The following is a 16030-nucleotide window of genomic DNA, read 5'->3' as shown; positions in this document are numbered from 1 at the left end:
CCCCGCACTGGGAGCATGAGAAATCCACGAAAGCGGCCTCAGCGTGCTTCACGCCCAGGCACGAGAGGCAGCGATCGTGACCATCACCCGGTGCCAGGTAACGACCGCACCCAGAAACACACGGATGGTACGACATCTTTAAAAAGACGCGTTTTTAAAAAGACGTTCCACCCGTGAAGCTCTTTTAGAATGGAAATTGCTCTTTTAGTGTGCTGAAGCGCACAGGGGAGATGGCAGTCTGCAACACACACAGGGGGTAGTGCAGCCTGATGTGTGCAACCCACTCGACACGGGAAACCACCGCCGCTGAAGCTCCGTACCACCAGCACGGGAGCCCACGAAGAGCGTGCTTGCTGTAGTTTTTACTCTCTGCAGAAGGTCAGGAGCAGAACGATAGAACCGCTCGGCTCCGAATCGAAAAGCTGAATATGCGCTGCATCTGCTGCCTACTTATACTCATGCTGTGATCAGCGGCAGCTGGATGCAATAATCGCATGCCAATGTGCATTGGCTCGTTTAGTTTACACTCGAAGTAGATTGGTCTCTCTAAGCGAGATCCCAATTCGTCGGTCATCCGACGTGACGTCGAGAGTGACCTACTGAAAGGGAACTAAGAATACAAGTCACATGCAAAGCTTTAGCCTCAAAAACCAAACATAACCTCTATAGAAGTCCTTTTTTGCCATGGAATAAAAAATAAAATAAAATTGCAACTTCAATTGTGACTTTAATTGCAACTTTATCTCACAATTTGAGTTTTTTTCCCTAAGAATTCTAAGTTTTTATCTCACAATTTGGTCTTTGTTTCTCTTAATTCTTAGTTTACATCTCGCAATTTTTTTTTTTTTTGCCATAACAGGATAAAAATTGCGACTTTTTTCACAATTGTGACTTACTTGGAATTGTAAGTTAATTAACATCTTACAGTTCTGACATTGTTTCCTCACAATTCTCAGTTTATATCTCACAATTTGAGTTTTTTTCCCTAAGAATTCTAAGTTTTTATCTCACAATTTGGTCATTGATTCTCTTAATTCTTAGTTTACATCTCATAGTTTTTTATTTTAATTTTTTGCCGTCGTGGAATAAATTTTTTTTTATCAAGTTTCTTTTTTTTTCTTCATATTTCTGATTTTATAGTTTATATCTCACAATTTGGACTTTTCTCAGAATTGTGACTTTTTTTCTCAGAATTGCAAGTTTATATTGCAAGAAAAAAACTGCAATTACCTTTTTATTATATTTTTTATCCTGTGGCGGAAACAAGCTTTCGTAAAACGTGTGGGAAATGATGAAGGAGTCCAATGTAATATTGAATATATTTTAGACAATTAGAAAATTTGAAAATATTTTTATTTTAATTACACAAAATTGTATAAAATTTAAATTTTGGCCATTTATTGTTTATCAGCCATAACATGAAAATAATTATCGGCTTATCGTATCGGCCAGAATTTAAATATCGTCGATCTTTTCAATCAAAATAATTGAGTTGATTTTCACAGAATGCTGAGGTGTTGTGGGTGGTTTCCAGGGTGTTACTATGCTGTTACCAGTGTGTTTTTAGCCTGTTGCTATGTGGTTGCTAGGTTGTTGCTACTGTAGGTGGTGCTATAGGTGGTTGCTTACTGGTCTGTAGTGTTAAGGTGTGGTCACATTAGTGAAATTTCGGAGGAAATTTGCAGACAAAAACGGTCTATTGCCAATAGTGTAGTGATTGACAGTAGTCACTTTCAAACCAAGCAGCTTTATGTCGAATGTCTGGGAAATGATGAAAGAGTCCAAAGTAATATTGAAAAGCTAGATCAGATTCCTAAAACACTCAAAATGAGCTGCATCAACAAGCAAAGTAATGCCAGTTTAAGTTCTAGTGGAAAAGAATATGGTAGAGGTGTGTTTTGAGGTATCGTTCAGTAGTAATTGGTATGTTAACTGTTCTAATTGAGAGTTTATTCCACCATCGAGGGGAAGGCCTAGACAAATTTCTGGACCCGGATGAACAGAAACCCTTCCCACTGGGAACTGACGGGAGCCAGGCAATCAGAATGACTGATTGCAGCAGGCGGGCCGGTGTGTACGATTTAATGAGGAATTGAAGGTAATGCGGAGCCAGGTCATTAGCGGCATTGTAGACCCAAAACAATATCTTGATTGAATTTAATTGTGGCAGTTACTGGCAGCCAGCATAAAGACCTGAATAAAATTGTAACAGAAACACAATCTCTCTGGTACGTTCTTCGAAACAAAGGCCCATTTTACTAAATAAATGCTAACGTAATCACGAGGATAATTACAGTGGTTGTCATGATGAAGTTGTCTCACATTTCCCCCAAACTCGTCTTGTCGTGCAGGTCTAATCATCTCACTGCAGCTGTTGAGGGGCGACATGGAGCAGGTGCGCAGGGAAAACCCCATCATATTCAACCGCGGCGTGGCCATCACACGCAAACTGGGCTTCCCTGATGTGATCATGCCAGGTAAGTCTCACAAAGGTCACGGTTGGATTTAAAGTTTTGTTCAGGACTGAATGAATGCAAGATAAATGCCAAGACTTTATACTCATGGTCTGAAAGTAGACTGTTGCAGCAAGTTAGGTTTAAAATATCTACAATATAGTAATAGTTGTTACACAATATGTACCATATCGGTTATTGGCCGATATTAGATTTTGAAAATATATTAGGTGATATTGGCTCTATAGTTATGCATGCTTATTTTCCTTATTTTTACATCATTTAATGTTCATTTAAAGTTAGCCTTTAAACATACTAATAATTTAATAACTTTGTTAAATGTAGTCTTTAGAAAACTCAAAATGTATATCCATTTTTGTACAATGTTGCGATGCCTAATTTTACCTGTAGCATTTATTTATTTATTTATTTTGGCAAAAACAGTATAAAATATTAATAATTACAGTATAGTAATAGTTATTCATATGCAATGCACAATATGTTGGTGTCATATCGGTTTATGGCCGATATTAGAATTTTTTAGATATATTGGCCGATATTATCTGCTTAGTACCCCTTGATCATTTCCCTTATTTTTACATCTAGATCATATTTGACCAGCCCTTGCTTAAAGATAGTCTTAAAAAATATTATTTAATAATAATAACTTAATTATAATGTGTAATTTTTAGCAAATCTCAAAATGTATATTTTTCATATTGTAGATTACTGTAGATATAGTGTAGATTTTTTTATATTTTATTTAGATAAAACAGTATAACATTTTATATCCACAGCGTAGTAGTAGTTATTCATACACGTTGCACAATATGTTAGTACCATATCGGTTATCGCCATTATTAGAAGTTTTTTAATATATTGGGTGATAATGGCTGTTTAGTTATGAATGGTCACTGTTTAATTGTGAATGGTCTTTTAATGGTCACTTGAAGTTAATCTTTAAAAATACTAATAATTTAATAATTAAATGTAATCTTTAGCAAATCTCAAAATGAATATCCATTTTTCATACTGTACAATGTTGTGGTGCCTAAATTCTCTTGTAGCATATAAAACAATTTATTTATTGTTGTTTTTATTTTAATGAGACAAAATGGTATACAATTTTAATATTCTCCATTTATAGGTTATCAGCCAAAACATGCAAATAATTAGCGGCTTATCGTATCAGCCACTCTTTTCAATCGAAATAATTGGGTTGACTTTCGCAGAATGCTAGGGTGTTGTAGGTGGTTTCCAAGGTGTTGCTATGCTGTTGCTAATGTGTTTTTGCCTGTTGTTTTTAGCCTTTGTGGTTGTCAGGTTGTTGCTACAGTAGGTGGTTTCTAATGTGCTATAGGTGGTTGCTTACTGGCTAAATTTAAAAGAATCGCAGCATTAAGGTGTGGTCATGTTAGTAAAAGACAATTTGCAGACCAAAACACACAATTGGCGATTCCAACCACCCGTTGCGAAACCTGCATGGATACATTTTTCATGAAATTCCAGAGTGTAAATTCCTATCGAAATGATTGAATTTCAGGTGCAAAAATGTGATGAAAAAACAGTGATAAATGTTAACGTACCTTTACCTAAACATCTGTTGCTTTTTCATTGTATCAAATAAATCACTAAAAACCTTTAGTTCGGTTCCAAACTCAAAGTTTCCTCACTACCTAGAAACCTCATAAAGCCACCCTTCCATCATGCCATCCGCAAACCTCTTCATGTGGAGGTCAAAGCGACGGGTGAGCCCTGAAGCGAGTCTTGTGAAAGAGCCTTTAGCACGACTAATAATCGTACGTAACAGCACATAATCACCCTCATTGGCTTTTAACTGCGTAGAACCAAGCTTATATAAATGAATACGACCCACATTTTGACAGACTCTACCGGCTCTCTGCTCCGAACCCCAGAGGGCCTGTAAAACCAGCTGGATTCCTGCCACGTCAAAGTTGAGTTAAGAAATCCCTTCCCTGTGATTCAGAACGAGCCTTGGGGCTCAAAGTTGCTCTCTTAATAAAATCCTGTCGTTGCGTGTTCCATCGACTCATTCGATAGAGCTCTGCCTCTCCAGTCCATTCCCCAACAGTCTTCAGTGTCAAAATCGTGTAGCCATGTACAATATCTCTTCTCTTCATCCATAAACTCACATATCAGTCTTGTAACCCCAGATGTCCTGCAGTGGAAGGTGGATTGATAGGTCCTCAATCTTCTTCTGTAGATCCATCTCATTAGTGTCTGAGTTAATGCTTCCTTGTTCTTCTGAAGAGCTCAGTGATTGGTTTATCATCCACTGATCGATCAACTGGAGGTAGTTTGATTATAATCACAGACAAGGCTGTGCTCTTTAAATTCAGCATTTTGAGACACCAATAAGTCGATGGCCCTCTGAGAGCCATGGTTCCTTGGGTTTCTGAGGTATGTGTATTTCTGAATGGGCTTAGATGTTATTGAACCACAGTGTCTGGGAAAACCCCTTGTAATCTTATTTCAGATTGCTGCATTGACTTTATTCCCTAAAAAGATCAAACTGGCCAGGTTTCTAAAGCCTGGTCCCAGCATTGGGATCCATTGCGTTAAGAAACAATATATGTCTGTCAAATGATATTAGGTTTTGGAGGCAGCAATTAGATGGAATATTGAACTGTTAGCATTATGAAATGTTAATGACACTTGAAGTGCCACAAGCTTTGGGAATTATTCATTCGCATTACATTTTCAATAAGCCGGAGATGAGTTTGTTTAACAAAATCTCTCCAGAAGTATTTGTTTTCTGAAACATTCCTTTTCTGGTGTCAGTGTCTTGACGGGTTGGTATTGCATCATCCATTTCAGCTTTTCCGGGTTCTTTTTAATGCCTGATTTCAACAGCCTTGGTTCTGGGAGGGTTTTTCGCATTCATTTTTTGCTGTCTCTTTCCAGCTGGGGATGCACCAGGATTGTTTCTTTTTGGAAGGAATTTGTGCCTGAATAGAGAGCTTTATATGGAGTTCATTCAGTGAAATAGCTCTGAAGCAGTGGAGAGAAGCGTCTAACGCTGTAGCCGTAACCCATTACAGAAAGCGTCTTAACAGGAACGCACAGGAGCCAGCCTGCTGCTGCCAGATAACATTTTTATTGGGATGTGGAACTGTAGGATACTGTCAGCCAAACAGACAAACACACAAAGCTTGATTCCGGCTTTTACTAAATAAAGCTTTGTCTATTCCATCCACTGTTTCTAAAAGCAGTTGTGATTGTATTTGCTTTCTTATCTAGATTTGATTCATGGTAGATTCACTAACTAAAAGTAGCATTTGTGATGTGGGACGTTGCATGCCCGCTTACTTTCTTTTCGATGTGATATTAAGTACCATCAAGGCCAATATTGTCAATATGGATTCCTGTAACGAAACTAGTATTATTTATTGAAAAGATATTTAGTAATTATAACCATTTAACATAGTTGCTAAATCATTTTAAACATTTAATTTTAAACACTACGAATTATGGGGTTATAAGAATCCTTTACTAACAAAAAAATATAGAACATAAAACATTAAACTTTAAAATCAAACTTTAACAGCTTTTATTTTATAATGACTCCAGAGCATGTTCAAAGATTTTTAAAAAAGTTTCTATAGTTTTTTTCTTCTAAATTTTTTTTCCAATTTTGTCAAATGTCATAGACATTTGCTTTAAAAAAAATACAGTTGTCAAAATGAAATTTTATGCAGGTATTGTGTAACTGTGTTATTTTATTATCACTGATATGCTATTATAGTTTTTATGAATATTTAAAAACATATATTTTTATATTTTTCATTTACAATTTCGTTTCAGTCAAAGTAATGTATTGTGGTTTTGTCATTTTTAGTCGTTTATATACTATTTATTTATTTATTTTTATATTTTTGTTCTAGTTTTTTATATTATTTTTATTATATATTTATTATTTGAAGAAATGTTGGTAACTAGCTGAAACACATTTATTTCATTTTAAATAACAGAAGTATTTTTATTACTATAATAATAATAATAATAATAATTATTATTATTATTTAGTTTATATTATATTATAAACTAAATATATTATACTTTAATATATTATACTATAATACTATATTATACTGAAACTAATATATTATATTAGTTTCAGTTTTTAGTTAACTATAATAACCCTTTTTAATAATGCTGTGTAACAGAACAAATAAGCAACAACAATTTATAAAACTGTGGAATTTAAGTTTGAATTTTTTTATCTAAATGTATGTTTGGAAAGGTCAACATAAAATCTAAATTGACCAAATTTATTTGCATTCTTAATGCATGTTTTTGGTCTTTTTTATGCATGATTTATCAGTGCACATAATTAAAAAAAATACAAAAAAACAACAACTTGTAAATACAACTTGTAAAATATGACAGTACAACAGTCTTTTTGTAACACACTTTTTCTTTCATTTAGCCAACCCATATTAACATATATATATAAACTTTTTTTTGAAGGTTTTAGTTTTTCGCTTCTGTTAGGGTACCTTTAGAAGTGTTATAATGAGCAGACTTTTATGTGTGCTACTTTGTAATATCAGTTCATACATACTGTATAATGGGGATTCATAATGTTTGCAAAGGTCCTCAGACGGTCAGTGTTGTTCTTTGTTACTCAAAATGTACAAGTCATTTTCAATTTGTAAGCAAACGTCAAGGAAACTATTTCATTATGCACATTACACACACAATGAAGCGAGCACATTATTGCGTAAGGTGGTTTATATCATTCTCCCTCAGTATATCCACCCCCAGTAAAGCCATTCAAGAGATATCAGGTGGCATCAGAGCAAACTGAAGCTTTTCTTTAAAGGGGTCATATGATGCGATTTCAATTTTTCCTTTCTCTTTGGAGTGTTACAAGCTCTTGGTGCATAAAGAAGATCTGTAAAGTTGCAAAGACTAAAGTCTCAAATCCAAAGAGCTATTCTTTATAAAAGTTAAGAGTCAGCCACGCCTACCTAAAACGGCTCGTTCTAACACGCCCCCACATATCTACGTCACGATGTGGGAAGATTTGCATAACGCATAACACATATTCACGCAAAGAAAGAAGGCGTAACCTTTATTCTCGCTGTAGTTTTGTTGTTCCCGCCGCCATGTCGTAAAGATGCTGTGTGCTTCGCACATTTCATTACACCAAATACACAAAATAATGTTCTTTTTAGCAACATCATATGACCCCTTTAAGGTGTATGCCGAAATGTACATCTCTGTGCTCATAACTGTCTGCAGGAGGAATGGTTTCTAGCAGAGCCACGCATTTTCTTTTATTGCATCAGCTGTAATTGTAAGAAATCAAATTAAGTCCACAACTTCTTTGACTACCAGCTAAAACTTTGTTCCCCTGAGTAGACGAGTAAAAGCTAAGCGCTATTCCAGAGAGAGTCTGTGTTTATTTTGAGAGTTATGATTCAGATGCTTGCCGCTCGGCGGAGAGAATGTGGGCTGCTGGGTCATGGACTGAATGAGGTTGATAATGAAAGAGTCATCTGAAAACCAAGGTCACATGTGGAGTCACAGTGTAAAGACAGCTTGAACTCAAGTTTGATGAGATTTATTACAGCCTTTCGCTCCTACTGTAACGTTTCCTGCTCTTGGTCATCTAAGAGTGGATGGAGAGCCATGAAATCATAACATTTCTCCAAAAAAATCAGAGGATCATCACAATCATCTATACGACCAAAGCAAGGGATGATGATTAATACTCACTGTTAACATATTACTGATGATGAAAGATATTTCTAATATTGAATGAGTAATGGATTCAAAAGAATTGAATAGATGCTAATTTATTTATTTTTGTGATGACATCGTCACACTACGGTTTAGCCGGACAAACGATTTGACCTTTATGTAGCAATAGCTTTTATGACAGACTGTAAAAGAGTTTAAAAGTGAAGCTGAATTAAGTGTGCCGGGGGCATCATGGGTAACCATACATGGTCTGCATGACCATATTCTACATCCCTAATACCTATAAACTTAACAATTACCTTACTAATTATTAATAAGCAGAAAATTAGGAGTGTATTGAGGCAAAAGTCGTAGTTAATGATTTGTTAATAGCGTGAATTGGACCTTAAAATAAAGTGTGACCATTACATTTTCTCTTAAGCTTGAATAAAAAACACTTAGGTATAGGAGCATGCTAAAATATATATATTTTTTTATCTCTCCAGCTTTTATGGGTTAGACAGAGTAGACTGATGTATTTTGGTTCTTTCCCAATAACTGTGTTTGTATCTGAAGTCAGGGTCCAAAATTCACTCTCTCCAAGTGGCAAGATTATCATCAGATTTTAGGCAAAGATGTCTGAGCCTTTTTTTAAACTATATGTGGTGACACATTTATGTAGAGTTTTCCCCGCATTTATTCTCCAAAATGAAAATAGAAGGAACAAAATCAAAACGATTTTCTGACAGGTACAGTTTCACCAAGCAAAAAAAAAGACAAACAATTCTTACTGAACAATGATATTCTGAAAAAGTGACATTTTGAACACACACAAAAAAAACTTTGTCCATCTCTATTATTTATTAAATTTTTTTATTATTCATTGTCATTTTTTTTTTCATTATTTCATTAGATCTTTGTCTAACTCCATGTGGTGACACATGTATATTGAATTTTCCTCACATTACCCCTCTAAAATGAAAGTTTAATGAACAAAATCACATTTTTTTTGACAGGTACAGCTTCATCAAGCAAAAAAAAATAAAAATAAAAAAACTACCTAACAGTGGTATTCAGAAAAAGGAAAAAGTCTGTAAAAGTGATGTTTACAATCCAAACACAAAAACTTACTGGAAAACATTTCTATAATTAATTCTATAAAGTTTGTTACTTTTATTTTTTTTATTTTATTATTATTATTATTTTTTTTTTTTTGGTCTAGGATCTCTGAACTTTTTAGGTTTACTCACATGAACCGGTTACACTTTATTTCGATAGTCCACTTTAGACGTTCTATTAACTATAAGTAACTTTGTAACGACATGTCAACTACACGTCAACTAATTCTCATTAATTTGCAACTACATGTCTACTAACTCTCAGAGTAGACAGGGTAGGTTTTGGGTTAGAATGTTGACAAAGAAAGTGTTAGAAGATATTAAGCAGACAGTCTACTAATACTCTACTAACTGCTAGTTGACATGTAGTTGCAAAGTTACTTACTGTTAATAGAATGTCTAAAGTGGACTATCGAAATAAAGGGTTACCCATGAACCCTCCAAAGTGAACATATAAGAGAAAACACAGAACACAATGTTTTTGTGACAGGTGCAGTTTCACCAAGAGAAGAGAGAGAGAACAAAAGTTACAAAACAATGATATTCTGAAAAACAGTGTAAAAAGTTACATTTACAATCCAAACACAGGAAATACTAATGGGAAAAAAAAAATCTTTATGCATCTCTAACTTTTTATTTTTTCATCAGATTTTTGTATAAGATGTATGAACTTTTTTAAACCCCATGTGGCAACACATGTACTGAATGTTGAGTTTTCCTTGCAATAATTCTTCAAAATGAAAATATAAGTAACAAAATGACAACGTATTTATAACAAGTGCAGTTTTATTAAGCCAAAATGAAAAATACTCATATTACCAAACAATAGCTATGTTTCCATCACCCTGTTTTACTGCACATTTTGAAGTATCGCATGAGAAACGAGTGATGGAAACGCCAAATTTCGAAAAGAAATCCCTTAATTCGCAAAAAAGTTTTTACGCTTGCTTGAGGTAGTTTTTTATTTATGCGAAAAATGCTTAATGTGAATAATGGGAGATGGAAACGCATTTTGCGAATAAATCCCGCATGAGCGTTCAAAAAAGTCATGTGACTTTGCGCTATGGGACAGCATAACCTGACTAACCAGCGGACCGATTTTGTTGCACAGCATCTGAAATGTCATGGTCATTCTGAAGTGCCCGAGCAAAGTCTGTCGTCAAAGTATTTCTATATAACTGCCTCCCAGAACGGTCTGACTGCGTTCCTAAACAGCTGACATTCACCTCCGAAAGCAAGACCGCATTTATTGTGTTTCGTCTGCTCACTCAAAGCGCAAGTAATTTATTATATTTGAGAATTATTATATTCAGTGGCTTCTCTTACTTTTCTTAGTGATAGTTAGTGCCAGTTTATCAGGAAGTGTCGATTTTGTTCTCAAGTATTTCTGTATAACTGCCTCCCAGAACGGTCTACCACGACTGCGTTCCCAAACAGCTGACATTCACCTCCGAAGCAAGACCGCATTTATTGTTTTGTGGGACAATTGTTTGTAAAGTAATTTATTATATTTGAGAATTATTATATTCAGTGGCTTCTCTTACTTTTCTTAGTGATAGTTAGTGCCAGTTTATCAGGAAGTGTCGATTTTGTTCTCTTTGACTCGTTGGATGGAAACAGTGCTTGTTCGCAAATGTTTTATGCGATATTCCAATTTTGCGCATAAGTTAAATTCGCAACTTTGGATGGAAACCCGGCTAATGTGTGTGTTTTTCTATCTTCAGGCGACATACGCAACGACCTCTACCTCACGCTGGAGAGAGGAGACTTTGAGAGAGGAGGCAAGAGCGTTCAGAAGAACATCGAGGTCACCATGTATGTGCTCTACGCTGACGGCGAGATCCTCAAAGTACGTCAGACTACTCTAATAAAGGAGTTGCCAATAATAAAAATTCTGTCATCATTTACTCACCCTCGTGTTTTTTCAAACCTGGTATAAAAGGAGAAACTTTAAGGAATTGTGCTGCAACTCTAGCTGCTGCATTTTGGACCAGCTGGAGTTTGTTTATTAAGCGTGCAGAACAACCACCCAATAAAGCATTACAATAATCTAACCTTGAGGTCATAAACGCATGGATTAACATTTAGAAGCAAACAGTAGGGGTGTGGAATGACAGAATTCTCATTTTTGAATAAACTATCCCTTTGAAAGACATATCAGTGATCTGTAGCTCATGTGGTGAATCATTTAGTCCAAACAAAATTGAAGTCAGTTTGGAGGAGTAAATGAGTTTCATAAGCTCATCATTAATGTTGGTGTCGCAAACTTTTGACACTATAAAGCCAATTTCTTCTATGTTTTATCAGGAGTGCATTAGTCTGGGCTCAGGAGAGCACAACATCAGCGAGTACCGCTCTTTCGTCCTCTACCACAACAACAGTCCGCGCTGGAGTGAGGTCATCAAACTGCCCATCCCCATCGAGCGCTTCCGCGGCTCCCATCTGCGCTTTGAGTTCAGACACTGCTCAAGTAAGGACTTTGCACAGTACTGGTATAATGTTGCGCACATTTTACTGAATAGATTTTTCTCCTGGCATTTTGATCTGAAGGCTTACACTTACCAATTGAAATTAATCAACTGATATAAAGATAAATTGTGCCTACAAAAAAAAAAAAAAACTTTTTGAAATGGATGAGATAATGTTTTGTTGGGTTTTATATGATGCATGCACTTCTCAACATACTCAAAAATAAAGCTTTTTGTGTTTTTTTTACACTTGTTTCATGAAGTGATATGATTTTTATTAACATTTTAATTTATTTAAATTACTGGCACTTGAAACTTGACAAGCACTTTGGAATATTTAAACTTGAATATTTAAACTTTTTTGTTTGTTTGTTTGTTTTTACAGCAAAGGACAAAGGAGAAAAGAAGCTTTTTGGCTTTGCTTTCACTCCACTCATGAGGGAAGACGGCACCACACTGTCAGACGAGAGCCATGAGCTTTACATCTACAAGGTGAAGCAGACATTACATTATGTGAAACACATCAGAAATTATGTGTTTACCATAAAAAAAGAATGCAAGCATCAATATCCGTGGCAGACTTGATATTCCACAGTTTTTTTATGCATTTAGTAGATTTTAAAAAATAAAAATAAATAAATAAACAAAAAGTTGTTTATTTAGTTACTTAATAAACATGTAGTTATACATAATATTAAAATAATAAATTAATATAGAATTTTTAAAAGAAAATTTTAAGTTGGATTAAAAATAAAAACTGTTTTTTTTATCCACTTGCCAAGAGTTAAAACATGTATATAGATAGATAGATAGATAGATAGATAGATAGACAGACAGACAGACAGACAGACAGACAGACAGACGATAGATAGATAGATAGAAAGATAGATAGATAGATAGATAGATAGATAGATAGATAGATAGACATTCAGATTATAGATAGATAGATAGATAGACATTCAGATGGTATATAGATAGACATTCAGATTATAGATAGATAGATAGATATACATATAGATATAAATATAGATATAGATGTATATAGATATATTAAATTAGTTTTTATTTTTACATTTAATATTTCATTTTAGTTTTTTTTTGTAATTTACTAGTGTTTTTGTGATTTTTATTACCGTTTTTAATGTCTATATTTGTCAATAAAAAAAATCATTTTTATTTCAGCTTTAGTTTTAGTTAGTTTAGTACCTCAAGTTAAACTAAATTAAAATGAGAAACTAACAACTAGCTGACTTTTTTTATATATATATACTTACACTGTTTTATTTCAGTTTATTTCATTTATTTTCAAGTTGCATTTTGTATGTTTTCAGTTTTAGTTAACGATAATAACCCTGTTAAACTCTCTTGTGAATGTGGATCAGTGTGATGAAAACACCACCTTCAGTAACCACGCGCTGTACCTGGGGCTGCCCTGCTGTAAAGACGACTTCAACGGCTGCCCGAACATCCCGTCCAGCCTCATCTTCCAGCGCAGCACTAAGGAAACCCTCTGGATAGCCACTCAGCTCTCTTCCACCAAACTGACTCAGAATGGTAATTTACTAACACTTACTGACAATTTTTCCTTCATTCATCAGTTGTTGCATCTACTTCTCAGAGTATAATGACATTTTCTTGTTGTGTTTGTGTTGTGAAGTCGATCTGCTAGCTTTGTTGAAGTGGAAAGCACATCCAGACCGTGTAATGGACATTTTAGGGCGATTGCGGCACGTCTGTGGGGAAGAAATAGTCAAAGTGAGAGCTCTGGCTTGTTTTTTTGTCTTTAAAAATAAGAGATTTTAATGTCCGCTTAATGTAATTTACATCCATTTTGTTTTCCTCTCCAGTTTCTTCAAGACATCCTCGACACGCTGTTCTCCATTCTGGATGACAACACAGACAAATATGGACCCCTGGTGTTTCAGTCACTGGTTAGAAACTTTAACAAATGGCATTTCTAGGACTACGCCATAGCTTAACTAACATTAATAATTCACCGCTGTAATAACGTGTCCGGTTTCCATTCATCAAAAGACTCAGACCCACATGTACTGTGTGTTTGCGTGTGTGAACACCCTTTAATGCACTCGATTCATCTCTTTCATGAGTGCCCATGTTATGTGTGTGTGTGTCTGTTCTGAAAAATGGAAGATATCAGCTGGCGTGGATCCAGATATTATTAGGCGTTCACAGCTGGTTGATAGTGGCGTCTCCAGAGAGCCTTCTTGTACTCCTGTGAAAAATGTCAAGATGTTCTAGCCTCTCTTGGCCTGAATACATCTGTCATGTTTCTGTGTGGAGAATAGAGAGCCTACACTGATGCATTCTTCTTGCACTGATATTCATTTTGCAATAAGAGGATCCATTGGTGAGCGAGTGATGTAATGCTACATTTCTACAAATCTGTTCTTATAAACAAACAAACTCATCTACATCTTCATTTCAGCAGATTTTTATTTTTGGGTGAACTATTCCTTTAACTCGATGTACTAAAATAACTAAAAGTGAAAAAAAAAAAAAAAAGATATATTTTAAAATAAATTAATGATTTAATTAATTTTAAAAGTTCAAATTAATTTTAACACTGATGCATACTGATATTTTCAACATCAGTCAGAGCTGATCAGGAACCTCTTGACCTCTGCTTTCCATCTCTGTCCAGGTGTTCATCATCAATCTGCTCCGGGACAGTAAGTTTTATCACTTCCGGCCTGTGATGGATACATACATCCAGAAGCATTTTGCTGGAGCACTGGCTTATAAGTAAGTCCATGTATTTTCACAGGATATTTTTGTCAAGATAAACTGCAAGATATGATTTTTCGAAGTTGTAAATAAACCAAAGATTACTAGAGTACCTTTTACAAGAAAATACAATTTCAGTCGTAGTATGTTACTTTCTTTGTAATTAATCTTTGTAATTGTGAAATTTACTAGTAATTTTTGAGTGAAAATTGTTTTTACACCATTTTTTCAATGTGTAGTTTGAGCAAGCAAACTAATCTTAGTAAAGAATAAATGAAAATGAAGATATACACATACATATATATATATATATATATATATATAATCTGAATATGGTATAACTAGATGTTCAATTTCAAATTCAGAGAGTTGATTCGCTGTCTGAAGTGGTATATGGACCGATCAGCAGAAGTTGTTAGACAGGACCACATCCAGGAAGCCATGAGGGTAAGATTCTCTGTCATGTTACCAAGTCTGCTGTATAACCACACAAACAGAAGTCAAGAGAAAAAATTCACTTGAAATCATATGGCCAACTGTCCAATAAACAGTGATTCAGCTTTAACAGAAACTAGAACAAATAGTACATTTACCTAAGAAGTTTCAGTGCAGTCCTCAAAGGACCTTTACAAATAACTTGCTCAAGGAAATGTTTCTGAGATTTCTTATTCACTCACTGTATGGTTCCCTTTCGAGGGAACTTCGAACTGCGTCCTCTAGAGGTCGCTATGGGGAACGCCTTCAGCGTGACCGGTGTCTGAAGCATACATCTAAAAACTACAATAAAATTGGACGGCGACAGCCTATGACATCATTACCCTGCTCTATCACAGTATAAAAGGGCGCTGGGATAACACATCCTCTTCTTCGTCTTCACTGACCATTTGTTTATGTTAGCGTTAAGCTAAACACGACTAGGAGTGCATGTTCTCTCGCCAGAGGCTTTGCTCTGATACCTGCAGTTTCACACGGCTTGCGTGCTGTGTGTGTGTGGTGAAGAGCAAGCGCGTTCAGCTCTCGAGGGAGTTGGATGCGCTCTGCATTCATTGCTTATTTCTTGTGAGGGATAAGCATGACTTGAACACGCTCGTCTTACGAGGAGACGGCTTGTGCTCATCGTGATGCATTTGCGGGACTACTGAGGGGGATGTGAGTACTTCACCATTTACCCGAGTTTGTAGATAGCGTTTACATGAGTGCGTTCGCCTCTCGCGGGAATAGCGATACATTCGCGGCAGCAGTTTTCGTTCGCGCTTGATTTCCGAGGTAATCTAGTGGTTGGAGCGTAGAGTGTTTAGCTCCCGCGGGAGCTGAATGCATGCTGCGCGTTGCGATTGCGGTGAGAAATGTCTGCCCATTGCCTGCGATTCGCGGTTGATGAGCAGAACATGGAAAGCACCTGACGGGAAATTTTTCCCTATCAGTGATTTCCTTCTGTTTATATAGGAATTGTATAATGTGGATATCTGTCTGCAGTTGTTGGACAGATGATTTATATCATGTCCTTATCAGATAACCACATTATACTGCACTCCGG

The 16030-nt window shown here is 35.6% G+C and overlaps 1 protein-coding gene across 1 annotated transcript in view; it reads left to right on the top strand.

The window, feature by feature from the left end:
• LOC107708484 (dedicator of cytokinesis protein 3-like) overlaps nt 1-16030 on the top strand; it is a 225268-nt gene that overhangs the window by 173335 nt on the left and 35903 nt on the right. Inside the window, exons 14-22 of the mRNA XM_016512739.1 lie at nt 2352-2477; nt 11005-11129; nt 11588-11750; nt 12134-12240; nt 13131-13302; nt 13406-13503; nt 13596-13679; nt 14411-14511; nt 14859-14940. Coding sequence (XP_016368225.1) covers nt 2352-2477; nt 11005-11129; nt 11588-11750; nt 12134-12240; nt 13131-13302; nt 13406-13503; nt 13596-13679; nt 14411-14511; nt 14859-14940 — 1058 coding nt within the window. The remainder of the gene's footprint in view (nt 1-2351; nt 2478-11004; nt 11130-11587; nt 11751-12133; nt 12241-13130; nt 13303-13405; nt 13504-13595; nt 13680-14410; nt 14512-14858; nt 14941-16030) is intronic.

The sequence above is a fragment of the Sinocyclocheilus rhinocerous genome, unplaced genomic scaffold (genome assembly GCF_001515625.1).
Source record: "Sinocyclocheilus rhinocerous isolate Xijiao unplaced genomic scaffold, SAMN03320098_v1.1 scaffold2974, whole genome shotgun sequence".
In the NCBI taxonomy this organism is placed as follows: Eukaryota; Metazoa; Chordata; class Actinopteri; order Cypriniformes; family Cyprinidae; genus Sinocyclocheilus; species Sinocyclocheilus rhinocerous.
Note: the sequence above shows the minus strand (reverse complement) of the source record. Positions and strands in the feature narration are given on the sequence as shown.